The sequence below is a fragment of the Euleptes europaea genome, chromosome 5 (assembly GCF_029931775.1).
Source record: "Euleptes europaea isolate rEulEur1 chromosome 5, rEulEur1.hap1, whole genome shotgun sequence".
Taxonomy (NCBI): domain Eukaryota; kingdom Metazoa; phylum Chordata; class Lepidosauria; order Squamata; family Sphaerodactylidae; genus Euleptes; species Euleptes europaea.
In genome coordinates, this window is record NC_079316.1 from 49,831,579 (window position 1) to 49,844,050 (window position 12,472).

Here is a 12,472-nt window from a genome sequence, read left to right on the forward strand (position 1 = left end):
TGGGAAAGAATAACCAACATCAGACATTTGATAATAGCCACTCTTGCATAAATTATTCCAATTTCACCTGGGTCTCGATTTCCGTCGATTCGACTTCCTTCAAAGTGTGGAAACTCATCTGGAGTGGGAAGCAGACCTTTTCGACCCCCTGCATAACAACATACAATAGAATATGAAGGTGCTTGAGCAACTCAGTTACACCAATAAAAATCCCAGTTGTATTGTCTTGTACATCTCTAGCAAGAAACAACGTTGCCTTACCTCTTGGAGTACCTCGACCTCGTGCCCGGACACCATGGTCTCTTCCTCTTGTATTCTCCTCTGAAGAGTCAAAGTTATCTTCTGGCACAAAGTCATCAGGCCCAGGAAAATTGTCCCTCCCTCTGGGTCCACGGCCCTCATGTCTTGAAGGTGTACCTCTTCTGAAACTGCACCAAAGAAAAAAAGGTACAAATACACTTGGGTTATTTAGAAGTCCATGTTTAGAAGTCCATGGCTCAAACCAAAACTTAAAACTTAAAAAACAACAACAGTGTAACCCTTTTTAAAAATAACACCTGCAATTGTTACCGTGGGAAGTATTATTAAGTCTGTTCTGTCAAATAAAAAACCAGGGCTTTCTGTCAGTTAAAAGCTTTTTAAAAAATTAATCATCTCTTATCATTATTACAGGAAAACCAACTGTAGAATCATCCTGCATGATAAACTGTTTTCTAGCTTAGAGAACAAACTGAAAAAAGGCACTGTCAGTATTTCTGACCCATGGAGGAGGAAGATAGTTATTGCATTCAGACATCATGACCAACCAGTTTATTGGCAATGCAAATGAGCTAGGACATTCTTGGGTTCATGTTTGCTCTTTTTCTCCTCATATGGTGCACCAAGATTAAAGATGTCCTGGTTTAGAATAAACTGCAATTTGTCAAACCACCCGATTTGGACAAGGCAACAAATTACGGTTTATCTTGTCTATAAAATGGCAAATGAAATTCAGTGTGAGCAAGTGTAGAGTGATGCATATTGGGGCAAATAATCCCAAGTTAACTTCATATATACACTGATGGGAAATGTCCTGGCAGTGACAGACCAAGAAAGTGACCTTGGGGTGGTAGTGGATAGCTCAATAAAAGCATCAACCCAGTGTGCAGCTGCTGCAAAAAAGGAAAATTCCATGCTGGCCATAATTAGAATGGGAACAGAGAATAAAACTGCCACTATCATCCTTCCCTTACAAATCTATTGTAAGACCACATTTGGAATAGTGTGTACAGTTCTGGTCACTGCACCTGAAAAAGTATATTGTAGAGCTTGAAAAGGTGAAGAAAAGGTTAGATTAAGATTAGATTTACTATGCTTTCCCATAGTAAATGCAATTGATATCAGAAGTAGTTCTGACTCCTAGGCAGCTGTAAAATGTGCCACTGTAATGACCACATCCATATATTTACTCATACTTCTTCCTACAGCCTTTCTGTGTTCAGAAGGCACAAACAAGCACTCTGGAGTGTTTCAAGGCAGGAAGTACCTACTCCAAAATGAAGGGTGCAAGCATCTGTGACCCTGATTCCAGAAGAGCTATTGCTGTCAGATGACCACAAGATGCAGTAATAGAGTAGGCTGCCACTCATACAGCAGCATTCTTGACTTCATGAAACGTTTGACTCTGGTCAGATAACAAACAGTCAATTGACTGGTCTCCTACCATATGCCACCAATCAATAAAACATGAAACCCTATCAGAACTGGCAATGGAACTCAAGCTTAACTGCTTGCATTTTGTTTCTCATGTTGACTTGTGGGATCAAAGCTGAGGAAATTGTGATTAAATTTGCACAACATTAAATGAAAGGGGTAGTTAATAAAGAGGATTATATTAATGGAAGCCATCTCATATTCTTTTCCAATATATAAACAACATGTGCTATGTTTGGTAAAATGATTTAGTGATGCACCTATCCCAAGCTAAAATGGAATTTTATAATTCAGCATTTTTTTGAGATCCTGAAACTCAAATAAGTTGGCTTGTGTTTACACAGTACTGGTTCTCAATATTGATCATCCCAAAGAGTTTGCTCATTACTTATCACTCCAAAGAGTTCACAAATTTAGCAAATGACATCCTCAGCCTGAAGAGATTATCAGAAATGGTCAATAGTTTGTTAAAAAATTTCAACAACTGAAAGAGTGGAGCAATGTAAACAATGGCCAGTGTTCCCAACATGAAGCCATGGTGCCCATCAGTGTATTTCCTGGTAACCACCTGTTTCTTCCACAAACATCTCTTCCCAAAGTAAAGAGCCAGTCCTGGCTTTCCTATACCTCATTGGAGCAGGAGATGCTTTGGAGGATTCCAGAAGGCTTCACTTTTGGGTCTGCAAGGAGTGCGCATTTGGAAATAGCTCTATCATAGAAGGCTTAGAATCACCCAACATTTAGTAATTTTCCCACATGGCAGCCATTTTATGACTGGTCATGTCTCCCCTGGTAGCCATTCTATTGTGACCTCTACCCTTTCTCAAAATTACAAAAGTGTCCACAGGCTCAACAAGGTTGGGGGACCCCAATGGCTTGATTTGTTCTAAGACCGAGCATACAATTATTTGGAAACGGTGTTGATGGAGGACAAATTACTTTGTTCACGGTCCTGTTAGGTTACTAATAATAAGGTATGGTTAGGAGTTCCTGTCTAAGAAGAGATACTGTACCACTTGAAGAAAACAGCAGAAACAAATCCACAAAAGGCAAGTCAGCTCAGAATTTCCTCATGAAGATCAGTGCCTCCATGTTATCAACAGTTTTTTAAACACCCACAAGCCATGTCCACACAAACTCATTTTTAAACTAATAGTTTTGGTTTAAACACTCTGGTATTTGCAAAACACCACAGACAACTTTAAAGCAAAACATCTTCATCTCATACCAGCCCTGTTTCACTTTCTGTTCCTGACACTGATACGAAATTCACCTGATTGCCTATTCAATTAATATTCAAAATATAGTCTTAAAGCATTTCTGTCTAGACCTTCCACTCACTGCTCTCCTACTTCAAAAGACTTTCTCTAGTCTCCTCACTGACTAAGGGGGTGCTGGAATGGTTTAGGGCACTGTGGGACACCCCATCTCTTATCTCATTAAAGACAGAATGCAATCCTATTACAAGCAAAACATAAATGTTTTTATTTAGGAACATCATTTACCTTATTACAAATTTAAATATTATTTTACAGCAATCATAATAATGGAATATTTTCAAAACTTGGTTTTACAATATTTATGAAGCATTTGGTGTTTGCTTTCCGGAAAACACAAACAATACAAAAAAGAAAAGAGTTGAGAGAAGAATTATAAGATTGATACAGCAGCGGCTGAAGGAAATTTTGTGCACAGACACAGAAGCATTCCGCAAGAATTAAAATGAGCCAAATATGTACTGAAGAGATTATTCATGGACAGACATTATGCAGTGTCATTTAATTGAGCGTACTGACCCCTAATAAGATCAGCTGATTATTTCGGGCTTTGCATTAATCAGTACGAAGTATTACATTAGTCCAAGCAGCCATTTAATGCAATTTAATCATTTTATAAGCTGCTTTAATTAACATTTTAGATTGGCAGGCCTGCTAACATGCACAACAGAAAGAAAAAGAAAACAGGAAAGGGACAGAAAGTCGTAGTATTTTACATCTCTCACTCACTCACACACGCAGCATTCACATTTAAAGAAAACATTTAAAATTCAAATCAAATTGGTTGAATAAATTGTAACAATTCTAAAGGTCTTCAACAGATGCTACTTTTCTCTCTCTCTGTGCTTAACTAATCAAAGCATGGCCCTTCTTTGTTAGCTGTTTTAATGTATTCTCTAAAAGGTTTTCCAGTTTATAGAAGAGTACCCTGGACATTCCCATCTGTCCCAGGATAAAGAAGAGATTTATGATTTTCTTTGGCTTCTCTGTTCATCACTTGCGAAACCAAACTGCCATATCAGCTTTCTTGTGTTGCTAGATATTAGTTAGCAAAATAATTTGCTTGACAGTTCAGGTATCAAATTGATTCTAGAGCAGACCGTCAGTGCTGCTCCCCTTTCTTTTTAAACATTGTTTACATGTTACTTTTGTTTGGTTATTAACTATTTTTCACACATTCCAAAAAGGAAGGGAACTGGACAGGTAGATTGTTTGGGTTTTTTAGAAGTTTTTGCAGGTGCCGAAAGGAGGTCACATTATTCCGTTTAAAAAGTAGTTTGTTTCTTCGGTCGTTGGCATTACTGCACTACAAGTGCCAAAGAACTAACAACAGCATTGTTCTTTGCATGAACAGAGTTTTGTTGAATCATAACTTCTGGCTCTAAATACAACCGCTCCAGATTTGTACAGGCTAGAAATATGCAAAGGTTGGCCCTTTTGGATTTGTCAGGAAAATGAGATGAATGATTGAATGAATTTGTCTGAGAAATCAATTAACTTTGTTTGTGTTTTCAAATAGCGATGACATCATGGAGACAGAACCAGGAAAAAAGTAATTAAGTTAAATAGACTGAGCTTTATTGCTGCCTCCACAACGTAACAACTACAAACTACTAATAAATGATGTTCTCATGTGGAGATTCACTGGGCATCAAAACACACCCTGGGAGAGGCTCTGAGTATGTTCTTTTATAGGGCGGGGGGAGTAGGGGAATTTCCCTACTTAAGGGAAACCTTGATCCTCTAAAAACACTCCTTAGTTCCTGGAAATCTCCTCCAAACTGCCAGGTGATGACAGCTGCCATAGAACTGACTGGATAGCTAGTGCAAACCACTCTTCCATTTGAATCAGGTGCTCACCGGCTGGAGCAGAGGAGTAATGACTGTTGCTCTGAGAAGACCAAGAGGGGGGAAGACAAATTTAGGGGAAAACATTTTTCTTTCCCCAACAGGGCCTTTTTTCAACTTTTCTATTACAAAAAATGGCAATTTTGGGGGGGTGCTGAAAAAACTCCTATAAAATATGTTCACACTTTAAGAATGAATTAGCGTGAGGCAAGGTTTTTACACTCAAAATTCATTTACTTTTTCCAATTGAAAACTTGTAAGTTTTTGAGGAATACTGAGAAAACCCTCCTATATATTGTATTTGTGGTGTGAGAAAAAACATTTGTCTCAAAAAGCATTTCACTCATTCCAAATGTACAGCATGTACAACTCCCCCCCTCCCCCGACGGCTTCAAAGTGTCAAGATATTTTACATCTCTATCCCAGCAACTAACTTGGAGGCAAGGCTGGGAAACAACTGTACCTCTGTGCTCGAGCTGAGTGCTTTCCTGCTGAGCAGAGATAGGATCCAATTAAAGGTATCAGCATGGATCATCTGAGCTGGATCAGGAGTGGGAATAAATTGGTGTGCAGTTAATTGTGCGCGCAAGTGCAGATTCCATTTGTAATGCTTTGTTTCAAAGGAGTGAAAATATGTATGCACATCTAATTTATGCCTTCTCCTTATTCAACTAAAGAAATATAAGCTCAGAAACCTGCTTTTATGCATATATTTCATTAGCTGGATCATAGTAAGGAAGCAAGAGAGGAAGGAAGCAAGGAAGCAAGAGAGAGGACATATGCTTCTCACAACTCACAAGGGCCTACAGTCAAATACTCTTTAAGTATTTGAAGGGCTGTCACTTAGAGGAGGGCAGGGAGCTGTTCCTGTTGGCAGCAGAGAATAGGACTCACAATAATGGGTTTAAATTGCAGGCGGAAAGGTCCTGCCTGAATATTAGGGGGGGGGGAATTTACAGTAAAAGAGTTGTTCGACAGTGGAATCAGCTACCTAGGGAGGAGGTGCGCTCCCCCTCACTGGCAGTCTTTAAGCAGAGGCTGGACAAGTACTTGTCAGGAATGCTCTAGGCTGATCCTGCATTGAGCAGGGGGTTGGACTAGATGGCCTGTATGGCCCCTTCCAACTATGATTCTGTGATTCTATTCTATGATTCTAAGGATGAAAAGAGGAAAACATTTCTTCTCCTCCTCAAAAATTGTAAAGGCCCATATTGTCTAATGTACTTTTTGCTTTTCAAAAGAGGAACAAAATACATTTGTTGGATTCAGCCAGCTTTTTCACCCAATTCACCTCCCTACTAAAGCCACTGACCCACATTGCCTTTATACATACAGGTTCCATGATACCCTGCATAGCTTTTTTGGGGTGGTCAAAGGGACCCCCCCATCTTTTTCACAAGAAGAAACACTGGGTGAATCCAACCCCATGGAATTATTTTGTGGGCCTTATTGCTGAGTTTTTGGAGCAACCAATATCACAGGGCAAACAGCTTGAATTACAGAAAAGTAAAAAATAACATGGAAATGACAAGACTCTTGGTCACACCTAAGATTGCTTTGGAGAGTATCCAAGAAGCTACAAATTTCTCTTTCTACATCCCTATATAAATCTGCACCATGACTTGGATGGCCCAGGCTAGCTCAATCTTGTCAGATCTCAGAAGCTATGCAGGGTCAGTATTTGGATGAGAACCACTAAGGAGTTCCAGGGTTGCTATGCAGATGAAAACAGTTTTTTAATAATGGGTCATTTGATGGACTTGTAAATAAAAACATTTTCATAAAGATATACATACATGTTTATGTGAAATTAATATAGTGTGTAACAGGAGAGATCTGTTTCAGTTAAATTTCAGTTAATAAAAATCAGTCTTACCTTTCATCTCTTCTTCCCCGGTACCGTGAATCTTCAGGATCATGAGGAAATCGCTCATCTGAAGGTCTCCGTCCTTCCCAAGGTCCAGAAGGTCCACGATTTGGACCCCGGGCCTCTCCTTCACTAAATTCTCTGTGATCAGGGGGGAAAGGAGGGCCTGGACCACCACGTCTCCATTTGTCTTCTTGGGATGGGCCTCCTCGTCCCTCAAATTCACGTAAGCGGTGGCCAAATCGCTTGTCTGGATGGAAGTCATCACGAAATTCATCTGGTCGGTCAAAATCATCATGGAAATCTGGATGAGGTCCTCGTCTGTCTTGCATGCCTCTACTGTCTCTACCATCACCCCAGTCTTGGCCACCTCGAAAGGGACCCCTCTCAGGGCCATGATCAGGACCACCACTGTTTTGATCATGCCTTCGTTCTGAGAGAGGGCCCATGTGATGGTTTGGGGGACGAGAATCACCTTGACAAACACACACAGACATTTCTGTTAGCAACGAATCTTTTAAAATTATTCATTAATACTCTTAGAATGTTCTAATTTTCTAGAAGAAAGTCTATACTGAAGGTTAGCCATTTCCTATAGTGCACTTTATTACCATTTAGGCCATCATCTGAGTTTTCAATATCATTAGTTCCCTGAGAGATTATTTCACCTCTTTATATGCATTCCACTGTTTGAGCAAAAGTTATTTTAAAAACCAATTTTGTTCTTTTATTATACTGTTCAGTTTGTATATATTCATTGCCTTCCTGTTGCATTAACAGAAGCAATTTCATTTTTTTTCTGATTTGAAATTTCAGCTAGTCTTTTCATGCATTAATCTATTTATACCAACCAAAATAGCATGTATACAACGTCTGCAAAGTTAGCTGTCAGCTAGAAGTGTTTTTACCAATTTTGCCCTCTTCTGGAAGACTGGCATTTTGCTACCACCACTCAACATGCCATGATAACTTCCAGAGAGTATTCCGATAATGAACTTTATGAAAGGCTGTGTTTGAAAATCATTTGGGGGACTTCAGCTGGGTCAGAATTCATATGCCAGACTATTGGTAAGAGCTACTTACTTGTAATTATTTAATGGTCTGATTCTGATCACAATTCAGAGTAGTTGTATTAACCTTTACTGCCTGAAAGAGCCTGGGCCTAAGGTATCTCAGAACACCAGTGCCAGAGTATTGACAATTTTATATATAGGCTTTGAGAGACCATGGGAATTAATCACCTAAATTACTCCTTACTTCTGTAAGATGTCAGCACGCTATTTGAGTGTGTATTTTATTGTTTTATAATGATTTAACCTCAATTTTTTAGTTCCAATGCTTTATTAACATTAATGTATCTTCTTTGTTGTTAGAAGGGTCGAGTGATCTTAAAGGGCCAAAAGGCAAGACATAATTTTTTAAAAAATATACACTGCCTTATATAGCCTATGCACTACCCACCCCCACCCCCCAATACAGCACGGAAGATTTATTTATTTATTGCCCAGGCTTGTTTGGCAATTACATGGAGCGTAAGGCTTTTTACTCTAAGTGAGCAGTGTATTTAATTACCTTTATTAGGACCAGGTCCTTGGTTATGAGGGCCGTGTCGGCCAGGCCCTCCATGCTGCCCCAAACCTGGTAACAATGGTGGAGGACCTGGATTCTGTCCTTCCTGCAAGTTCAATATAAAAGAGGTGTTTATGAAATAGAAAGTTCAGCTTATCATAAAAAAAAAACCTTTCTTAGTAGGTAGGACAGAAGGAAGGATACATTAACTCTCCTTGGACTAAGGAAGCACAGCCAAACAATTTTAACATCTCCTTCCAAAGTTGAACTGACTCCCAGTTTTGGAGACAACTTTAGCTAGAGCTATTAGAACAGAACAGAACAGAACTACAGTGGAACCAGGAAACCCGTGGATAAGAAACAAACTGAACAATTCAGGAAAGACTAACCAGGCCTTACGGTTGCCTACTCTAGCAGGAAACCACAGGTCCAGGACCTTGCCCCTCACCCACAAGTATATATCCTACTCCTGAGTGAGTCTACTTGCTCTCCTACCTATTAAGACAGAAGAGAAATTCACAGTATGTTCAGCTGCCCTTTCTCATATAGAAGTAGGAGAGTAGGCTATATAGGGATGTTCCAAAGCAAGGTCCCAGGACAGGTCCCAGAACAGACAGGCCCCACATAGAGCAGCAGAGAATCTGCTGAAGTTTTTGAAAAGCAGTGGAACCTTTTTCTCCTTTGCATCTGGACATTCTATAAAAAAAGAAAATCTAGAGAATTCTAGAACATTTTGTAGTTCTCCTCTTCTCCCTTACAACGCTACAGAGCATGGACTTGCAAATGAATCACATGGCTCTGGAAAAATTAAATCTCCCTACTAAACACAAAAAACAACCAACCAGGACTCACAGCAATTTTGGTAATCCCAGTCATTCAGAGTAGTAGGCGCATCATGACTCTATCACTTTACTAAGGGTTAGAATAAGAAATGCACAACACCTTGGAAGAGGTGTAAACATGCACAAGGAAGCATTGACAATAGCCCCAATATAGTCCACACCACACACCATCCCAACATAATGCAGGCACAGCTACAGCCACTGACAACTTTCTCCTTTACTTTGCATTCTATCAGTTCTCAACAAATATCTCACTACTCATAAGTAGAATGTTTCTATTCTTATAAAGGAACTATAACCCAGTTTAAGTGTGCTTTACAGCAATCTGTACAGATAGAGATATGACAAATACGAAAATATTTTGTTGCACAACTGAAGTAAAAACAATCTGGTAACACTAAAACCTAAGAACATATGAGCCATTTTAACATTTGGACCACATGGGCTATAATCTCAATATTGCCTGAGGTGGGTGCAAAGGATAGCTCACAGGTCCTCACACCAAAAACGGCTTTTCAAATGTTCCAGCCTTCAAAAGTAGCATGTGTAGTGATGAGGGAAAAATGATGCACTTGGAAATAAAAAAGCTCACAAGTCTAGCTGGCAGGAGCTAGTTTAATGGCACTCTGGACTGTGGCCATTAATAAGAACTGTGTGTGCGTTGTCAAGTCAGATGACTTATGGCGACCTCATAGGGTTTTCAAGGCAAGAGACGTTCAGAGGTGTTTTGTCATTGCCTGCTTCCACACCACGACCCTGGTATTCCTTGGAGGTCTCCCATCCTTACTTGCCAGGGTCGAGGCTGAGAGTGAGTGACTGGCCCAAGGTCACCCAGCAAGTTTCCATGGCAGAGTGGGGATTCGAACCTGGGTTTCAAAGATCCCAGTCCGACACCTTAACCACTATACCATGCTGGAACTACCAGGGAAAAATCTACATTAAAAACATTCTTGCAATCTTTGATGCACTACTGCTATTTATACTCTTCGTGGCTTCAGATTAACTGTGAGCTTTATTTTAATAACTATAAATCATATTGTCATATTCTACAATGAACAACAAGCTATACAATCCAAACTTCATCTAATTTATTTTGGGATTATGGGCAACTTTGGAAATTTTGTGCTTATACATTTTAAATAATCATATATATTTTTAAAGACAGTACCATCCTGCTGACATATACCATGATGAACCATCTTTACTAGTCGTACCTGATTGAAGGGGGCTCGAGGACCATCACCAAGCAAGGGAGTTTTCTGCTGAGGGAAAGGTGGAGGGCCCTGGGAAGGATGTGGTCCCCTTGAAGGGTTCTGCTGTCCTTGAGGCCCTGGCATGTTTCCTTGAGGTCCTACCATAGTGCCTTGTGGAGGTCCCTGCTGTCCTTGTGCACCTGGTGGCCCACGCAGGTCTTGTGGAGGCCCCATCATTGAACCCTGAGGTGGGGGACCCCTCATCTCCTGTGGACCATGTCCCAGTAAACCATGAGGTCCTCTCATTTCTTGTGATGGATGACCCATCATCATCCCTTGTGGACCAGGCCCTTGGTTCTCTCGGGGCCCTGGAGGTCCCTGCATACCTCTTGGATTAAGTCCCATCAAGGGCCCTTGAGATACAGTACCCTGCATCCCTTGAGCTCCTTGCACTCCATGAGGACCTTGCATCCCTCTTGGGCCAGGTGGTCCTTGTCCAGTAGGTGGTCCTTGAGGACCTAAGTGACCTTGTGGCCCAGGTGGGCCTTGTTGTCCTATATGACTCTGAGGGCCAGGCGGGCCTTGTGGACCTAAGTGTCCTTGAGGTCCAGAACTACTTTGTGGACCAGGTGGCCCTGGAGGCCCCATTGGCCCATGAGGACCAGGATGTCTCTGCATTCCTTGATGTCCATGAAGCTCTTGAGGCCTTGGTAGTCCTTGTGGAGGTCCTTGTGGCCCAAACCCTTGGGGGCCGCTACCTCCTTGGTGTAAAGGAGGACCTTGTGGCCCCATTTGTCCTTGAGGTCCTGGAGGTCTGAACTGTCCCTGTGGTCCTGGTGGTCCCATTTGAGGCATATTCATTGGCATCTGCTGAGGTGGATGGGCCTGCTGAAAGCCTTGAGGCACCTGAGACATTGGACCTTGCCCTGGGAAATGCTGGGGTCCATGAACAGGTCCTCCTGCAGGAGGCTGTGGTTGACCTTGCTCAGCTTGTTTTTGTGCAAGCCTCTCAATCTTCAGTTGCTGCAAAATAATAATAATAATCAGTGATATCTAACAGTAAAGTACGTACCTTGTGCCAAAAATGAAAGCACCAAAACCAACTTCCTCCATGACACTGCGGTTTCTAAATATTCAAGGAACTCCTCAGATATGCAGAAACATATGACCATGTGTGTATCAAGACAAAACACAAAATAGAGCCAAAAAACCCTTCGAAAAAGGTCTGATGGTCAACATTTCCCAACATTTTCCGAAAAAGGTCAACATTTCCCAAAAGGCACAGAATGTGAACAGTAGTTTGGAGTCAGCTAAAAGAAAAAACAAACAGGAAGACAGGGACAGTGGCCTACTAGATATATGGAGATATTTTAAATTCTGTAGGGGAAGACTGATGAGTGAGTGAGGAATTTCCAAACTATCCCCTCCAGTGCAATTCCTTGCAGGCCTCCAGCTAATAATAATGACTCACACATATAAACACTGTTCAGGAACATCTGGAAACTAAAGTATACTGACTCTGAATTCAGATTACAACTTTATCTACAGGGTTCAACTGGAAAAAAAATGGCTAGGAAGGGATGCAATTCTCTAGCAAGAACTTTTACCATATCATGACTATACACCTGTCAATTAGAGATTTGTCAGGAGCAGGGAAATCTTTTCCACAATGTTTGGTGGCATAATTTACTCATTAAACTGACTGTATTTAGCAAGCATCTATAATGGCACCAAACAGGGTAACTTGCCCTTCACGCTAAAGAGCTTTCAGCGTACCCACCACCTGCACACTTTCCACTGACAGTACTGGGCATTGCGTGCAGCAGAGTGTGTGGGTGGTGACAGCACTCACAAGGGGGAAGATGGGCATTGGGAGAGGCAGCGGGCCCTGCTGGAAGCCCAGGACCTCTGGAGCTGTCCCCACCTGAAGTTATGCTGATGCTGGCCCTGTTACATACCTCCAGAAGCTGTGGGTTAGTATACTGAAGCGCTGCCATTTCCTGCTCAATCTCTGCCTGTGACTTCTTTTTCTCTTCTAGTTTAAGATCTTCCTTTCTGTCATTCAGCGGCTCCGTGGGTGTGGGGATGGGAACTTTATTCTGCATCCAAGCCTGAAAGATGATAATAAAAGTGTATGATCAAAGTATTATTGACAAAATACACTGAGATGGATCCAAAGATGCA

General features: G+C 41.2%; 1 protein-coding gene across 1 annotated transcript in view; it reads right to left on the reverse strand.

Moving 5' to 3' along the window:
* Positions 1–12,472, reverse strand: part of WDR33 (WD repeat domain 33) — a 58,122-nt gene that overhangs the window by 4,870 nt on the left and 40,780 nt on the right. The window contains exons 15-20 of the mRNA XM_056849342.1: positions 12,247–12,399; positions 10,310–11,311; positions 8,257–8,359; positions 6,694–7,159; positions 262–428; positions 68–148 (exon numbers count right to left, since the gene is read on the reverse strand). Coding sequence (XP_056705320.1) covers positions 68–148; positions 262–428; positions 6,694–7,159; positions 8,257–8,359; positions 10,310–11,311; positions 12,247–12,399 — 1,972 coding nt within the window. The remainder of the gene's footprint in view (positions 1–67; positions 149–261; positions 429–6,693; positions 7,160–8,256; positions 8,360–10,309; positions 11,312–12,246; positions 12,400–12,472) is intronic.